An 18,816-nucleotide genomic window follows, 5' to 3' on the forward strand; every position below is an offset into this window, starting at 1 on the left:
TGGGCCCTATAGGGATGGAGCAGGGATGGAGCCTCATCCCACTTCTCTCCTCCCTTCCTGGCTGTGGCTGGTTTGGCCCCCAGGGTGGTGCCAGAGAGCGCCTCCAGCCACTGCTGGCTCTCTAGCTGGGGAACAGAGCAGAGCTGAGTGATCGGGTCTGGCCTGACCCATGCAGCCTGAAATCGCTAGGATCCCCTCAGCCCCAGAAAGCTGAGGAGGTAGTGCCTCAGCCGCCACCATGGTGAAGGCGTCATTTAACTTGGCCTTGGCACAGAAGGAGGCTGAAGAAGTAAGCATTGACTCACAAAAGCTCATCTTGAAATAAATGTGCTAGTCTTTAAGGTGCCATTGTGTGTCTGCTTTATTTTGTAGCAACAGACTAATACAACTACCCCTTTGTAATCAGCATGGACATATCCATTTTTATTCAGAAGTATACTCTGATTTTTGTAGCCCTTTCACCTAATGGCTTTTATTGTTAAATTGTTTTGATTGTAATCAAAACAATTTGATTGTAATTTTTTTTTTAAAGGAGGTGCACTCAAAACTAATGAAAGTTGTTGTTTCGGCTCACAAAGTAGATTTTTAGCTCATAACACTGCAAAGCTTAGAGGGAACATTGCCTCCCACCAAGGTAGCATTTTTCGGATTGCATCCGTGTACACATGAGAAACAGAGGCTGCAAAAGTGCAGAAGTCGGGTAGAGGACTCAGCCTCAGAGGGCAAGGGCAGAGGCAGGGAAATGCAACGCGGAACACAGCAGGAGGGAACCAGCATACAGAAGGGACGACGTTTGTGTTGCACGAAGATGCAACAGGGCTTGAGCCTCGATGGCCTTTGCGAAAAGCAAAAACACGACCTGCCGTTCTTTCCCGTGCACAAGCCAGCCAGACCAACACACAGACACAAGTTTCCGGTTCTGTACGCTTTATTTCCAATCCTCCTGGCAAGGCCCTACCGGCTAGCCAAATGCAGAGTGAGGCCTGCTGAATACAAGTCCCTCTGCTGGCTCCTCGGCAGCCCTTGCTATGAGGCAGAATCGGAGGCCTCCGAGCTGTCCTTGACATCTGTGCTCTCCGTAGCCTCGCTGACCTCGCTGACGTCCTTGCTGTCCCCACTGTCCTCCGCCCCAGGCCCGCCAACGACCACAGCGCCCGGGCATTTTTCATCCCGGCAGCACTCGCCAGAGTGGTTGGCCTTGGGGTCGCTGCCCTTGTTCTCGATGGAGCCCAGCACGGAATGCCTGCCCTTCTCCTTCAGCTCCACTTGTCTACGCAGCTGCCAGGAGAAAAAGCTCATTTAGCTGGTTTTTAGGATGGGTGACCATTGAGAGAGAGGTTTCCCCACAACAATCTTTCAGCCATGGTCTACAATGCAAACTCCCCACCAATGGATTGTGCCGTCAAATGCAAGCGCTCCATTTCCAAATATTTGGCTTTTCGGAAAACAAAAACACCCCTACACAAGAGAATGTGTGAAACCTAAAAGAAGGTGCACATACAGTTTTGATGAAACAGTCAAGCGGGGAAAGAGTACCCAGGTCTGCTTTTGCGTAACATTTAAACACATGGATCTTCTCAGCCACAAGTCATGGATATTGCTAAAACTATAGAACAGTTGCTGGATATGATCAAGGAAGATTTCTTTGCACTCAGAGACAGGGCTCGCCCAGCCCCATAACTAGAGAGGCCACAAAGGGAGTCTAGAGGTCTAGAACAGAACAGCCGTGGAGAGGGGCATAAAACCAGAGCTTTTTTCTGGGAAAAGAGGTGGTGGAACTCAGGACCGCACAATGACGTCACTTTGGGTCAGCTGGAACAAGGGGGGAGTTTTTTAAAGTTTAAATCACCCTCAGCCAAAATGGTCACATGGCCGGTGGCCCTGCCCCGATCTCCAGACAGAGGGGAGTTTAGATTGCCCTCTGCGCCACTGCGCAGAGGGCAATCTCAACTCCCCTCTGTCTGGAGATCAGGGGCGTGGCCACCGGCCATGTGACCATTTTCAAGAGGTGCCGGAACTCCGTTCCACCGCGTTCCAGCTGAAAAAAAGCCCTGACAGTTACACAGTTGGATTGCCATGTGTAGATTAGATGAGCCATCTAACTCATATTAATATATACAATATACCAAGGCCCACTGATAGGGTGTATCTGAGAATGGCAGGAATATCTAACTTCACAAAGGCTAGCAACATTATTCAAGGACAGATATATTGGTGAAGGGCCAAAAGATATTCAGGTGTATGAGAAACTTGCAATCACTAATTTTACATAGACTTTGCTAAGATAAGAAATAGCAAGAATAGATAAAATACTGTACTATGTTTTAACATGTTGCAAATATAGATTCATCTTGTCTGGTACTTGAAGTTAGCCGAGAATACGAGTCCCTTTGAAATGGGACAGACAGCTATTGTAAAAAGATGGTTTTGAAACCCTACAAATATGACAAGCTCAACTGACCGAGAGCTTCTTCTTAGAAGGGGCTCCTTGCCTGTGACCTGTGTATCTCTGGGCAAGATATTTTGGAGCGCTCATGTAATTGTTCTCCTTGAATGATCTATGTCGTTATGACGGATGGTATGATTTTCTGTCGACTGAGTTAATATTAAAAATGCGGAATAATTATTTTGTTATAATAAAGGCTTAAAATGGGAGCAGGGACTCCATAATTGTGTTACCTGCGTACAATACTCAGTAACGAATCTAAGACGTTATCGGTGGTGTACCTCTTGCCAGGAGTTAAATGGTTTTATATAGGAAAGCTAACTAAACACTTAGGGCTTCTTAAGTACACACCTATATCTGAATCAGGCCTGAGCAGAATCATCCGGAAGATGGACAAAAAGAGCCAGTTTGGTGTAGAGGCTAAGAGCGGCAGGACTCTAATCTGGACATCCGGGTTTGATTCCCCACTGCTCTGCTTGAAGCCAACTGGGTGACCTTGGGTCAGTCACAGCTCCCTCAGAAATCTCTCAGCCCCATCCACCTCACAGGGAGATTGTCATGGGGGTGATGATAACACACTTTGTAATCCGCTCTGCACGGGCCTTAAGTTGTCCTGAAAAGCGGCATATAAATCGAATGTTGTTGTTGTTATTAATTCCAGCATGCAAACTCAACAAATGGTACCACACGCAGGGTGATATTTCTCTGTGCTCTACTCATGTCACGTCAAAGAGTCAAGCTAGGGAAATTTCATCTGCAGGAACAGCTTCAGGAAACTGTGGTTTCCTGGGCTGTGAGGCTACATCACCAGAAGGTTCTCAACCGAACCCAACTGAGATAGCCATAGGGAAGGTGATGGATCCCATGATACATACCGCTCATGAAAACCAGCACCACAAATCTACCGCCGGCTCTAACCCCGGGTGTGGGCATGCACACTCTCATTGATTGGCTACATAACCTCACCGTGCATGCTACAACGGAAGCAGCCAGACCGAGAATTCTGATGTTCTCGCACGGACAGAGGTAGAGAACGCTTTCAGAAGCAACGCGCAAAGAAGCAGGAGCGGCCAGCTGACTTTCCCTCCATCCACAAGCTTGCATTCTCTCGCCATCCCAGGACAACTTGTTCACCTTGCCTTGAGCGGCTGAGATAAAGCCGCAGAAGGATCACAAACACAAAGGCAGGCCACCGCTTCTGTTTGCCTCTATTCAAATTTGACTTAAACTGGAATCTGGAATCCTGGTCTGTAGGCTGCATGGTGCTGTCTGCTCCAGTTCAGACATACAAATTAAACTACAGTTTGTCCCAGACAGGAAGCCTCCAAGTTGCATGTGTCCAGCTACTCACCCCTCTGACTCCCTTTGCCAAGGAGATGCACGCTGGCCCTGAAGGGCACCTACAGAGCCTGCACTCACCTCCTCTGCCATCTGCGTCAAGTCACGCTTCATAGCATAAGCGTCCTCCCCGTCAGCATAGTATTTTGGCTCCACTTCGCTGATCCTATGGGAGAGAATAGGAGTGCTAACATGCCTTGAAAGCAAACACAGGTCTGTCTCATTTGCTCGCCCAAAGCTTGCTCCAGATTTGGAATGCTGCCCCAGCCTGGTGCATGTCGCATTTCTGCCACAAATGTATTAGGCGGCCTCAGGCATCCCCCCCTGCCCCATCTGCAAAAGGAAATTGACAACACTGACTCTACTTTACAGGGTTATGGCAAGGACGAGTACACTCTTGTGCAAAGTGTTCTGAATACACAACAACTATCATCATACTCTGGAAACCCCCTCCTCTAGAACGCTGCCTTGGTGTTGACATTCAGTTTGCAAGGTTCAAGTGAAAACTGTTATTTTCCTGAGCGTTTAACGGATGATCTCTTGTTGCCACGACATTTATAACCCGGCTTTCTTCCCAGCGGGGACCCAAAGTGGCTCACATTGTTTTCCACTCCTCCATTTTATCCTCACAACCACCCTCTGCAGTGAGAGCCTGTGACTGGCCCAAGGTCACCCCGCAAGCTTCCACGGCAGAGCGGGGGTTTCGAACCTGGGTCTTCCTGGGTCTAACACACTAACCACCACATCACACTGGCGTTTACTGCTGCTGCTTTTTATCTAGATTTAATCATTTGTGTTTTTTGCTTGTTTAAAGTGAATTGTTAAAGGAACGTATTAATTGTAAGCTGCCTTGCAACACATGCTAGGTAGGAAGGTTTGTTATGTTGTGAATGTTTTAAATAAAATAAAAGTATTAGATGCTAAAAGTATTAGATGCTAGACAATCTGGCCAGAGCTTTGGAGGCTGTGACGGCATGGTTGAAACAGAGCAGGCTGAAATTGAACCCAGTGAAGACGGAGGTCCTGCAGCTGGGACGGGGGCTGCCAGATGTTGGGATCCAGCTCCCTGCCCTGGATGGGACACCAGTGATGGCAGTGGTGAAGAGTCTGGGCGTGCTCCTGGATGCCTCCCTGTCAATGGAGGCCCAGGTCACGGCGGTTGCCAAGTCTGCATTTTCCCATCTTCATCAGATCAGGCAACTTGCCCCCTACCTGACGCCCCAGGACCTGGCTACAGTGATCCATGCAACGGTCACCTCCAGGCTAGATTACTGTAACTCACTCTATGCTGGGCTACCCCTGGGCCTGATCCGGAAACTACAACTGGTCCAGAATGCGGCGGCACGGGTCCTGACTGGTATACCTTACCAGTCACACATCACACCTGTCCTGCGCCAGCTGCACTGGCTTCCAGTTGAATTCCGAATCAGGTTCAAAGTGTTGGTTCTTACCTTTAAAGCCCTGAGTGGGTTGGGACCGGCATATCTTCGGGACCGCCTCTCCCTGTACGTTCCCCGGAGATCGCTCCGATCAGCGAATAAATATTTACTTGTGGTCCCCAGCCCTAAGGAAGCCCGCCTCGCTTCAACCAGGGCCAGGGCCTTTTCAGTCCTGGCCCCAGCCTGGTGGAACGCTCTGTCGATGGAAACCCGGGCCCAGCGGGACATATTATCGTTCCGCCGGGCCTGTAAGACAGAGCTGTTCCGCCAGGCGTTTGGTGATTGAAGGGGGCGGTGCCATGTCGGCCTCCCACCTTTGGGGTGGGGAAGGTTCTCCCCACCACTGCACCTTGTTAATTTGTTTTATTATTTGTATATTGATTTTAGTTTTTGTTTTTATCAATTTTAACTGTTCACCGCCCAGAGCCCCTGGGGATGGGCGGTATATAAATTGAATAAATAAATAAATAAATAAAAATATCCCTTTAAAAGCTGTTTAGGAGGTCACAGGCAACTGGAAGAGAAGAAACCCTTATAAGGGCCTTGAAACATTTACAAGGCCTTAAGGTCAGAAGGTTTTCTAACCTGTTTATTTTTCAACCAGGACGGCCCCCAGCACCTTGGAAACTTGTTCCAATGCTTTTAAAAATGAATCCAAATATTTTACTAAATTGCTTTTCACCCTTTAATTCTAGATGACGGTATTCCACATCCCAGCCATCAAAATTGTGTACTCAGGATTACACAAACACCCAAATACAAACACTGCAAGGTAGATCTGTAGGCCAGGCTGTGTGAAGCTCCAGGCTCCACACTAAACAAGACTTTGCTCAAAGATCTTGGAAGACCACAGACTGCCAACGTTAAAAAGACTGGCATCAGTGGACTAGTGTGGGACTCCATACATGCCATTTCCTTCTGCGCCTAAGCCTGTGCAAGATGCTTAATTGATAAGAAATTAATCAGATCAATTACTCCCCTACCCCTTCCCATGTGCGTCTGGTGAGGCCGGAGCTGCTCCGTTTATTGATGGAGATGACTGTTAGAAAAACAGGATATAAGTAATCCTCACTCGGCCGTGGAAGCTCTCTGGGTGACCAGTGTCAGCCACACATTCGCAGCCTAACCTGCCTCACAGGGTTGTTGTGAGGATAAAATGGAGGAGAGAAGAAGTGATACACATCGTTTTGGAGGAAAAGAGAGTATAAATGAAGGAGATATAAATATATTTATTAATTTCTGCCCAATATAGATATAAAGGTGGTCACAATGCTGATACTCTGAGGATTAGAAACTTATCCCCCCTCCATAATTCCCGGTGTCAAAGCAATTGCCAAAATACCCAGCACCACAAGCTGTGGAAGAACTATCATTTATTAAATAGTAGTCCAGTAGCACCTTTAAGACTAACCAACTTTATTGTAGCATAAGCTTTCGAGAACCACAGCTCTCTTCGACAGATGCATGCAGCTTTCTTTGTCAGATACATCTGATGAAGAGAGCTGTGGTTCTCCAAAGCTTATGCTACAATACTTTATTGTAGCATAAGAGCCCCGTAGCATAGAGTGGTAAGCTGCAGTACTGCAGCCCAAGCTCTGCTCACGACCTGAGTTCGATCCTGTCAGAAGTCGGGTTCAGGTAGCCGGCTCAAGGTTGACTCATCCTTCCGTGGTTGGCAAAATGAGTACCCAGTTTCTTGGGGGTAACGTGTAGATGCTGGGGAAGGCAATGGCAAACCACCCCCTAACAAAAAGTCTGCCAAGAAAACATTGTGATGCAACATTCCCCCATGGGTCAGTGATGACTCGGTGCTTGCACAGGGCTTTCAAGAACCACAGCTTTCTTCGTCAGATGCATCTGACAAAGAGAGCTGTGGTTCTTGAAAGCTTATGCTACAATAAAGTTGGTTAGTCTTAAAGGTGCTACTGGACTCTTTACTGTTTTGCAACTACAGACTAACACAGCGAACTCCTCTGGATCTATGACCATTCATTTATTAGATTTTTAACCCACCCTTCCTTGAAGGGCAATATAAAGATCCATCCCACCCTTCCATTTTATCTTTACAACAATCCTGAAAGATAGGCTAGGCTAAGACTAGGCTTTATAGTAGACGCTGGATTGGAACGTGGGTCAGGCCAGCCCTAGTCCAACTCTGTAACTGTTCTACCATACAAGATTCTCAATATTTTAGCCTCACCATGAGACTAGGCTGGGAGAAAGTGGCTTCCCCCAGGGGGTCCGTCAGTTCTAGGGACGGCAGACCATGGCAGATAGACCCCCAAGCCCCTCGCTGCAAGCACTCCAGTGCATGGGTGGAAAGGCTTTTATTTAGAGATCCATTAAGTTCATGGGTACATCCAGGGCTTTTTTTCAGCTGGAACATGGTAGAACGGCGTTCCGGAACCTCTTGAAAATGGTCACATGGCTGGTGGCCCCGCCCCCGGTGTGGAGGGCAATCTCAACTCCCCTCTGTCTGGAGATCAGGGGGCGGGGCCACCAGCCATGTGACCATTTTCTCCGAGGGCAACCCTCTGAGTTCCACCACCTCTTTTCCCAGAAAAAAAGCCCTAGGTACATCCATAGATGGGGAAGTTGGCAGGAATGATTTTACAGGCAAAGGTACTATTGATATAAGGAGCATCATTTCCCGCCTCCCCTTGAGCAGTTTGCATTTAGGTGCGAAAATCTAAGAAGTTACATGAGAAAACAATAGCTTATCCTAGACAGAAAACGGCACAAAGAAACCAAAGTCTCTCTCTGCTCTGAGAAACGGTTTGCAGCTGCAAGGTCAGTGGGGCACATTTTTGTGGAGATAACAGGCTGGTTACTTGGTCTGTGAAATCAGCGTTCGCAAGCAAGGCACTTTTGGTTTTAAGCAGGCAACACTGGGGTGACTATATTCCAAAGTACATTTACAGAGCATGACATGAGATCAATACATTAGATCAGAGAATACATAAATGGCACGGATGTGCGCATACATGACAGGACCCTGAAACCAGGTTCCCCAAGTCCAGCCATGCTGCCATCATAACCACTCCAAAGATACTCACTGGAAATTGAGGGTGTTGGAATAGAGGTGCAAAGCTGCCCGGTTACTGCAAGACAAGAGGAAACAATAAGGCATTTCTGTAGTGGCTGAACTGCCCCCCTTTTCACCTCCCCTTCCACCAGAGAGGAGACTCACCTCTTCCGCACATGCAAAGAGACATACTTGGCATTGAAGTTCTCAATCATGGCCCGCGAGGCCTGGTCCATCAGCTTTTGAGCCAGACCCAGTCGTCGGTGGGAGCGTTTGACCGCCTGGCAAAGAGAGAAGGAGAGAGGGGCAGGTTTGTTGCTTTCCCAAGCACGGAGCTTGCGCGCTAACAAAAACCTTCAAGCTTTTTGAACACAGGGCCCCCTCCTTTCTAAAGTTTCGTAACTTCCGGGATGTCCCCCTTCAGCCTCACGCCGATCTTGTGTTTGGTGGGCAAGCAGGTGGAAATCCTCGTGTGCAATGGGGGGGGGGGGCCTGCAGGTCAGGCTGAATGGGCGTTCAAGGTGTTTTTAGCTGGACAGCTCAGCTTCCTCGCCCTCACCTTCTTGCCTGGCCAAGAGCCCCCCTTTGCTTCTCCAGGCTGGGATCTAAGTGGTAGGTACAGCCACTCCCTCCTCTGGTTGCGCCTGGCGGCATGACAGCTCATTCTCGCTGTGGGTCACCCCCTCCCATGGACCCAGACCTCGCAGCCCCCTGGCGATGGCCCACAGTCGCTCAGGACGTCCCGCTCCACAGTTTGAGAGGCTGACTCCTGAGATGAGGTCTCAGGTCTTGTTAAGAGGCGACACCCCCCCACACACACACCCACCCCACTGCTCTCGACTTGCCCCACCCAGATCAGAGTCTCCACACCTGGGCTGTTACAAAAGAAAAATGCCAAGGAGGTATTACCAGGGATGTGATGTGCCCGTGGGGGACATCGTCAGGGTCTTCTTCCCTAAAGGAGAAATTAAGAGATCAGCTCAGCACCAGCCCTATAAACACCCTCCAGCCCTATAAACACCCTCCAGCACAGACACACACAGAGAAGCACAACCATCTAATCAGGGTGGCTGGAAACAGAAAGTACAGTCAAGCTTATAGCAACCCCCATAGGGTTTTCAAGGCAAGAGACAAACAGAGTCAGCTTGCCATTGGCTGCTCCTGCCTAGTAACCCTGGACTTCTATGGTGGCTTCCCTTCCAAGCACTAACCAGGGCTGCCTTCCCTTATCTTCTGAGATCTGACAAGACTGGGCTAGCCTGGGCCACCCAGGGCAGGACAATCAGCGCATCTAGCCATTCAATATTACCCCATTCCCTTCTCTACACCGATACCCCATCACATGTCATTTCTCCCTCACAACTTCTGGACTTCAGTGCAACTCTGTATGTAAATTACTTATGCTTGCAATCTGGCTGCATAGATTCTCCAATGTAACAATAATATCATATTCAAAAAGCTGCACATTTTAACCCTGCTCTTCCCCCAAGGAGCTCAGAGTGGCATGCACGAGTCTTCCCTCCTCCTTTTTATTGTCACAATAACCCTGGCAGGTAGGCAACACTGAAAGACTACGACTGCCCCCAGGTCACTCTACAAGCTTCACAGCAGAACAGGAATCTGAACCCAGGTCTCCTGGACTCTAGTCCGACTCCAGCTACTATACCACGTCAGTTTTCAAGACAGGTCAGGATTTATGTCTGAAAGAATATTAGCATGCCTAAGGTCATGTAGTGGAGCCCAAAGATGAGTCAAGTTTTGAACCAGAAACTTGGGCACTGCTTGGCATCAAATATTTAGTGAGCAACCAGGGCAACTGGTTGGCTGCTGTGTGAAACAGGATGCTAGACTAGGTGGATTGCTGGTCTGATCCAAGACCTCTTACATTCCTGGCGTATGGCTATTAATGTAGAGCTGAACTAGCAGCTGCAGTCAGTGGCAATATTTGTGGATGAAAAAATATGAACGTGCAGGAGGAACTATGGAAAAATAACCAGCCAAGGCAGAGCTAAGATTCCTAAGGTAGGATTTGGAACTCTGCTCTGGAGATTTGTTTTTCCAAGACACTCCTCCAAGGCCTCCAGCACCAGACTATAAAAACAGTAACTGCTTGACTTCATTCATTCATTCCACCATCTCCTCACAAAGTCAGCTGTGTGCCTGCTAGTTATATGTTACAGCTAACAGCAGGTTCCTTACTATTTCACTCTGGTATGCCCCCCCCAAACCCACACAGTTTTAACCACATCCTGTAATAGTTTGTCTCTCTCTAGGACAAGGAAGCATATTGTAGCTCCTTCCACACTCCAAAATTTTGTGGTGACGACAGGAATGGAGGGGAAGGCAACTAAGTCAATGCAAAACGTCAAAACCTTGAATACAAGCAGTGTAACGTGTTCAAAGTGATTTAATGTATTAATGTTTTAAAACTAAACACTGCCTTTTCAAAACAAAGCTACAAATGCCAAGTATGTGTGAGTCGCCATGGACTTCCTAGTTAACGGTCAGACCAGGCCTGTGTGAGCAGATGGCCCAGCCAGGCATTCACAAAGGCCCACGGAGCAGTTCAAGGCCGGCTGCCAGAGCCTCAGAAAGCCCCGTCTTCGTTTCAGGCTGCAGGCACACTTTTGACACACGCAGCATGAATTTTCAGGTGCACGAGACGAGCAAATCCTGAGGTTGCTCCACCCCAAATGATGACCAGTTAGCCAGTCGGGAACAAGGGGAGCAGTGGAAGGGCAGCAACTTTTTTTTTTTAAAGGGAGGAAGCCGCCACTCACCTGCCCCCTTATCCGCAGGGGTCCCTTGCTATCCATTTGTCTCAGCCTGTTTTTCACGGCTCATCCCTCCCACCCCACTGCTTTCTACTAGGACAGCTTCCCTTGGGGGCACGACTAGCTATTCCAACTGCGTATAATCTTAGGAGGACCTTCACTTCATCGCGCTTTCAGACAATGCCTACGGAGATGCTAGTGGGCCAATATAAAAAGACGCCAGTTGACCAACGCATCTGTATATGTGGTCATTCAGTGGAGAACCTCCCTCATTATATCCTGGCTTGCCCTTTATACACAGAACCTAGGAATAAATTCCGGCCTAAGATCTTGCTTGCTCTGCATCCCTTGTCTGTCTCTGATAAGATTTTTATGGTGCTCTTTGACAAGGATTCTTTTATTTCCCTAAAACTGGCGCCTTTTTGCTTTAGCTGCTAGGAAGATCAGAGCAAAGGAATCAGCCATTGATTCGCTGTGATTGCTTTTAGACGGTTTTATTAATTTTAAAGTTTTTTTTAGTAGGGCATTTTATGTGGGTTTGAAGCATTTGATTACCTGATCATTTTGATTATGTATTATACTGACATTCGAGAGCGTTTTGATATTGTGAAGGCCAATGACCATATACAATAAAACGAATCTGATCTGCTATTCCAAGAGACTGCTTGCCAGTCCCTTCAGAAGGGTGCTAGAATGAAGCTGTCCTACTACAGCCCCAGCTCTCCTGCCCCAAGACCACCCCAGGAGTTCAGAGGGAGGCAGGAGCCCAGCCCTGCCACACCTGTTGCACTGGGATCGTCTATGACTCACGACCAAAAGAGATACGGGAGATTCTGTCTCTTCAGAATTTAGATGTGTGTTTTTCGAAATTACACAACTGCTAACACACACCACACCCATACAAGAGACTCCAGCATAAGGGACTGTAAACTTGCAAAAATACACCTGTTCAAAGCCATTAAATCAGGACTCTGGGAGTACTCACATTTTGGCCAGGACATAACCCACGATCTTGCCGTTCTCATCCTCCGCAATGTAGGAGAGCTGGAAGATAGCAGGAAATGAGTCAGCAAGGAGCCTGTCTCTGCCGCCCATTCCCCCTCCCAACCCCCTCCTCCTCCTTAATCCCAATTAGCCAAATTTTAAGATGAGCTCCGCAAGGGCAAGCAAGGAAAAGGAGAACAGGCAAGTAATGCTAGCTTTGTCTGAAGAACCTGCAGCAGCAGCTACAAACCCACACACGTTGTCCAGCTTGCCATGGCCATCCAGGGAGCTTATTACAGAAGTGAGATTTGAACCGTGGTGTCCCCAGATGGCCCTCTCTCTCTCAGGCCCTACCCACATCAAGGGCCAGTCAAGACACACCAGCAGATTCGGGAGTGGATCTCACTTTCACTTAAGTTGTTTTTACTTGGGATCAGGGCCACAGCACTGCAGCAAGGGAGATTCCATCCCACGTGCACGCACACACATCATTTGCCCCAATGCAAATCAAGTCAACTCTCCACAACACGGCTATTTGCCTATATTTTTCCTGCTGGAGAAAACAGCAAGAAGGAAGGAGAAGAGATTTGTATCAGAAAAAGAGACTAAGGGTAAACATGCTTCCCCCAGTGCCACAGCTCTGCTTCAAACCCGATTTCCACCTCTAGGCTCCCCAGTGTTTGTGAGGTGGGGGTAGGAAGAGAAGCAGGGCCCCCGCTCACTGATCCCCTGCCAGGCCATACCGTTTGGCCCTGTGGCCGTACAACTGACTGGATCACTTTCAGCTATGGGATGAGACTCACATGATGAAATGCTGTTCCTTACCAAAAAAAAAAGACCCCCACTCATATAGAAAAGCACCCTACCTGGGAAAAAGAGTTCCAGTTTAGCCTTCGCGTTGGTGTGGTGGCTTTCTATATACTATATAAAAATGATGGCATAGCACAGGACTGCCCTAAACCCGCTTTCCTGCAATAGCCTTTCACAGGTAAAGCGGTGGAAGCATTTCAGCTAAACCCCATTTCCAGTCCCCCCCCGCCCCCGCCTCAAACACAGGTAATCTGTGGAATAGCTTACCTAGCTCCAAGCCCCATATTAGGCTGCATCCTGAAAGAATCAACAAAGTCTGCAGTGCTAGTAATTAGCCAACGAGGCCTGTAAAACCTGTCCTGTAACTCCCTAGACACCAAAACTGACACAACACCGGGAGAGCCTGCAGGATCTTTCCTCTGGCCAACTTCATCTTTGGCAGCTCCTAAGCTGAAGCTCGTTTTTGGATAGGTATTGCCACCGGACACCACCTGACTGCTAACACTGTCTTGTGGTTGTCAGGATTTATACCTCGGCTCCTTTGAGAAACTGAGGCTGTGCCTGTTATCCCCAAAGCCCTTCTCGGAATGAGATACCAGGCAGAGATGTTGGTGCGCGAGGAGTCGGTCACCTGTGGCCAGGAGAGTCCGTGATAGAAGTAGTATTTCATCTGGTAGTTCTCTGGCAGGCAGAGGAGGTTGCAGTGTTGCATGTTCATCAAGTCCTCGGGCTGGTGGTGGGAAAAAGAAGGAAAGCCAAACGGGAGTGGGACAAGAAGGCCTCGATTGATTACTCCTCCAGAATTAAACCATCCGCGGCGCTTAGCGTCAATCGCTGAACGGAACCGGGCACGTGAAGCCCAGCATTCCATTTCCAAAAGCAGCCCACAAAACAGCAGCCGCACTTTGCTTTTGCACAGCGTTTCCTGAACACTCTGTATTCTTTCTCCCAATAGACCTAACAGGCTTTCTAAAGTAGGGTTCACTGTTTGCCCACGAGTCACGGCTGACCGTCTTGGTGGAACACGCAGGGGACCTGCTCGCCTCTAGGGCACCACCTGCAGAAGCGGCCTTGCAGAAATGCCCTGGACAGAAGCCCAGATGGCTTACATGACCTCTGAGCTCTCACAAGACGATGGAGGCCTCCATGGGACAAACGTGGCCCATGCTTCAAAAGTGGCTCGAGGCCACTGAGGCCACTGTTGCGCATCAGATAGGGACACAGAGTAGGAATGTGTGCCAATTAACCAACCGCCTTCCCCTCCACATCTGAGGCAGTCCGGGGGATGGTGGGCGATGCCAAGAGCGGAGGGCTTGAGAGCTCGTGAAATGTTTTTACTCAGAATGGAGGAGGCTAAAGTTGAAGAACCGCCGTCACAGGCACTAAACGTAAGAGGGTCAGGTGGGGTAGCTGTTCTGGTCTGTAGCAAAAGAGCAAGAGTCGGGTCCGGTGGCACCTTAGAGACCAACTAGATTCCCAGAGGGGAGAGCCTGCAAGAGTCTGAGGCATCAGAGGAAGGGAGCGCTGATTCTTGCAAGCTCACCCCCTGGGAATCTAGTTGGTCTTTATGGTGCTCCTGGACCCGACTCTTGCAAAGCGGAATAGGGTTAGCTTAGACAGCCCACACAGAGGCAGGCAAGGGCGAACCACCTCTGCTAGTCTCTTGCCATGAAAACCCCAATAGGGGTCGCCGTAAGTCAACTCTGACTTGAGGGCACTCTCTACCACCACTACCCCCAGGTGGCCAGTAAAGCCCCTTCCAGCTCCATCACCCCACTGGAGCCCTGCGCGGCATCCCCAGCCCTGCGCTGCAATAGGGGGGCATAGCGGACTCGCCCCAGAGACCCTCCAGGGTGGCAGCTCGTGCTCTTAACCACGCTGCTGGGAGTTGGCACGCAGGCCGGGCACCGGAGACCTCCAGCCCTCGAATACGGAGGCGCCGCCACAGGCAGAGGCACTGGCGGGGGGGGGGGGGTTTGGTGGTCCCAGGAAGGGGCTTCTGTTGCCAACCTCCAGGCGGGGCCTGGAGATCTCCCGGAATGACCGCAGAGGTCGTTATTGTGCCCCGCTGAGGTCCCCGCCTCCCAAGGCAGCGCCGCTGGCAATCCTACTCCGGCCAGCCCTCAAAGCCGAGCCAATGGACGGGCTTGGAGGCCGCCATGCGGGAACCAAGCAGCATCCAACAGCCGCCCCCCGCCCATGACAGGCACTGGTTGGCGGAGGCTCCGCACCAGGCAGACCCCACCCCCACCCCCGCGTTTGCCTTCCCTGACAGCCTCCCCGCCTTCCACCCCGTCCCTCCCGCCAGCGGCCCCGGGATTCGAACCCGCGCGTTGCGGATGTTCATGGCGGCGGCGGGGTCGACAGCGGTCCTTCCCTCAGCTCGCGCGACGGCCCGAAGGCTCCGGGGATGGGCGGGGAAAGAACGCGTCCGTCTTGGCACCGCAGCCAATCAACGCGCAGAAAAGTCGAAGCCCGTTCTCCAATCCCGATACAGGATTCAGCATTCCCCACCCACCCCGTCGCTGTCCAGCCAAAAAACGCCCCCACAACGTCTCCGCCTCCAAGGCCTCCCAATCAGGCGCTCCGAAGGCCTGATCAAGCTGACCAATAGTGAAGACACTTGTTCTTTTTCTCCTCCTCCTCGTATTGCTTTGCCGCTTCCGCCCTCTCGCGAGGTAACGGTAACTCCCCCCGCCCCTCACTCCTCGAATAACCAATCATTGGCGCCACCTCACCGCATAGCCTGCCTTTTTAAAATTGACGTATAAGTGAACCAATCAAGTCCGAGTTCGAAAACCATTGTTAATAAAACTGAATAAATCCGATGGCAAGATTCGAATCCAGCCCTCCAAACATCTTAAACAAAGGAACCCGTTAAAGGGACAAAGGCAGAACGCGAACCAGGAGAAAGAGGAACATGGGGTGCGGATCTGACTGTGCTATGAACTCACAATGGCTGCTGCGGAGGGTGGAGTCTGTAGCATTATACCCCGCTGAGGTCCCCAGGCTCCATCCCCAACTGGGTTTATACCCTTTCTTCCCAGGGAGGGAACCAAAGTGGCTTACCTCGTTCTCCTTTCCAGCTCATCATCACCACAGACCTGTGGTTACGCTGAGTGTGTGTGACTGGCCTAAGGTCACCCAGCAAGCCTCCATGGCAGATTGAGATTTGAACATGTGTTTTACCAAATCGTAGTCCAAGACTCTTTTTTAAAAAATATTTTATTATAACAAAGAGAATATAGAAAAAACTAGACAAGAAAAATATAAAGCTGTATGCTACAAGGATTATTAAAGTGCAGAGTACAAAATCATAACCTTTAAAGGCATTAATAATTAAAACTTTATATATTTTCAGAAAAATGACACTTGCAGAATGCAAACCTATTTCTTCTCATCTTTAAAAACGATCCCTTCTTAGCAATAACAATACTGATTCCTTAATACAATTAATTATCATAACCTTTAAGAGTATTAAAATAATACTGGGAATGCAAACCTATTTCTACTCCTTATCTTAGAAAATAAAAAGTTCCTATTTCCCCTATTTTGTCATTACCTTTTACTGACATATTTCTTAACAAAAACAATGTTGACTTTTTACTAGTGTTTCAATATTATCTGAAACTATTCTACCAGTTATCTTTATTTAACAGTCAAATTATGAAATATATTAGTGTGTGATCATATTCAAATGTAAAGAACTAAAACGTTTTATGAATTTTATCCGCCGTAAGCAAAATAGTTCCCCCATTTTTCTTCAAATTCTTTAATTGGTCTTCTGTTTATATAGTCCAAGACTCTTAACAGCTACACCCCACTGGCTCTTTAGTTTAGTATTCCAGAATTCCCCATGAAGGGTAACTTTTGGGAGAGGGAGAAATGAGGCAAATTCGTAGTCATTTTGTGCAATTTTCAAGACCATTGGACAGGGCAGAAGCAAAGAATTAGTGTGCATTAGTTGCTTAGCCACCCACTCAGCTCTGAGCTGCTGCAAATACTTGAACTGACGGTCCAGTTTTGCTAATGTGGGGGCCCCCACCCCATAATTTCTGCCTTGCAAAGGACCTGTGTGTCATGTTTTGAGCTGCAGAGACATTTGACTCAATGCTGTCTTTCATATTCACAAAGAGAGAATGTCACTTTTTTCTTCTTCCTTGTTCCCGCAGTTTGGTGCAATCTGGGAATATTTTAACACTCGGCACTATCTAAACCAAGCCAAGATATAGCCTGCAACACATCCTGTTTTCTTTTCTAAGACCACGCCATGCTTTGCTGCCACCATGCCTTGAAACAACTTATCCCTCCCCCACCTTAAAATACAAAATATTCATGGTATTCCCCATTACAATGTATGGATGTGAAAGTTGGACAGTGAAGAAAGCTGACAGGAAGAAAATGGATTCATTTGAAATGTGGCGCTGGAAGAGAGTTTTGCAGATACCATGGACAGCCAAAAAGACGAATAAATGGGTACTAGTTTAAATCAAGCCTGAATTCTCCATGGAAGCTAAAATGACAAAACTAAGGTTATCATACTTTGGTCACATCATGAGAAGACAAGATTCTCTGGAAAAGTTAATAATGCTAGGAAAAGTAGAAGGGAGCAGGAAAAGAGGAAGACCTAAAACGAGATGGCTGGACACAATAAAAGAAGCCACGTCTTCTAGTTTGCAGGATCTGAGCAAGTCTGTTAATGATAGGACATTTTGGAGGTCTCTCATTCATAGGGTCGCCATAGGTCGGAGGCGACTTGACGGCACATGACACACACACACACACTGACACAGGAGTTTAGAGGATATCAAAGTTGGTGCACTGTAGCATTTTGTACTGCATACATTTTCAGTATTTTTGATCCTTTTAGTAAAAGGTAGTTTCAGATGGGTAGCTGTTCTGGGCTGTAGCAGAAGAGCAAAATTCGGGTCCAGTTGCACCTTAAAGATCAACAAGATTTCTAGGGTATGGGCCTTGGAGAGTCAGAGCTCCCTTAGATATTATACGACTTGCCATGTTTGGCCTGAAGGTAGCACTCAATGAAGCCTCTTTATGCTCTGCTAGTGGTTCCCTCCCACTACTACACCACTAGAAGGGTCAATTAGACCTTTTGATGTTTTCTGGCGTATTCAGAACGAGACATACAAGGAATTGAAACAAGTTGCATAATAAAATGAAAGAAAAGCAAGCTCCTAGACCTCACTTCATCAGAGCACTGTTCTAGCAAGCCAACCCACAGGAGGCAGAACTCTTTTACCATGCTGCAGCAGGATCTGAACCCAGCACAAGAGGTTTATTTTTATTTATTTATTTACATTATTTATAGCCTGCCTTTTCTCACTGAGACTCAAGGCGGATTATATAATGCAAGTCAGTGCAACCAACAGAATAAGAGACCTCTGATAAGTGAGTTAGTAGGAAATCTGAAAACAAAGCAATAAGTATTACACATGAAAAGTGGGATGCTGTCAGGCTCTAGCTTTGTGCTTCAGACAGCGATCCCATGAACTCTTGCTTCAGAGTAAGCTGATTTGAATTGAAATGGGACCTCCTGAGGTCTAGTTCTCACTCTTATGTAGAAATCAGTGTGTCAGAGAGAAAGCAAATCTAAAACCTTTATCTTGAAATGCTGCTTTTCTGGGCGCAGGAAACTGTTTAATGGAAGAGAATTCAATTATGAGCTCCCTCCTCCAGCCCTGACCTCCATCATTGCTCACAACTATATATTATGGATTCCTTCCATGTTTATTGTAAACAATTTATGTCCTGCAAATATAGTTACAAGCAGGGCTTTTTTTCAGCGGGAATGTGGTGGAACGGAGTTCCGGCACCTCTTGAAAATGGTCACATGGCCGGTGGCCCCGCCCCCTGATCTCCAGACAGAAGGGAGTTGAGATTGCCCTCCGCGGAGGTCAATCTAAACTCCCCTCTGTCTGGAGATCAGGGGGTGGGGCCACCGGACATGTGACCATTTTCGCCGAGGGCGATTTAAACTTTAAA

At 48.3% G+C, this 18,816-nt stretch overlaps 1 protein-coding gene across 1 annotated transcript in view; it reads right to left on the reverse strand.

Moving 5' to 3' along the window:
- Positions 1-910: 910 nt before the first annotated feature.
- NAA10 (N-alpha-acetyltransferase 10, NatA catalytic subunit) overlaps positions 911-18,816 on the reverse strand; it is a 64,106-nt gene continuing 46,200 nt past the window's right edge. Inside the window, exons 2-9 of the mRNA XM_055003268.1 lie at positions 15,143-15,174; positions 13,448-13,546; positions 12,008-12,066; positions 9,158-9,203; positions 8,414-8,529; positions 8,280-8,324; positions 3,866-3,950; positions 911-1,278 (exon numbers count right to left, since the gene is read on the reverse strand). Of these exons, the coding sequence (XP_054859243.1) occupies positions 1,027-1,278; positions 3,866-3,950; positions 8,280-8,324; positions 8,414-8,529; positions 9,158-9,203; positions 12,008-12,066; positions 13,448-13,546; positions 15,143-15,163 (723 nt within the window). The 5' untranslated portion in view covers positions 15,164-15,174 and the 3' untranslated portion in view covers positions 911-1,026. The remainder of the gene's footprint in view (positions 1,279-3,865; positions 3,951-8,279; positions 8,325-8,413; positions 8,530-9,157; positions 9,204-12,007; positions 12,067-13,447; positions 13,547-15,142; positions 15,175-18,816) is intronic.

This window comes from Eublepharis macularius, chromosome 19, assembly GCF_028583425.1.
Source record: "Eublepharis macularius isolate TG4126 chromosome 19, MPM_Emac_v1.0, whole genome shotgun sequence".
NCBI classification, from domain to species: domain Eukaryota; kingdom Metazoa; phylum Chordata; class Lepidosauria; order Squamata; family Eublepharidae; genus Eublepharis; species Eublepharis macularius.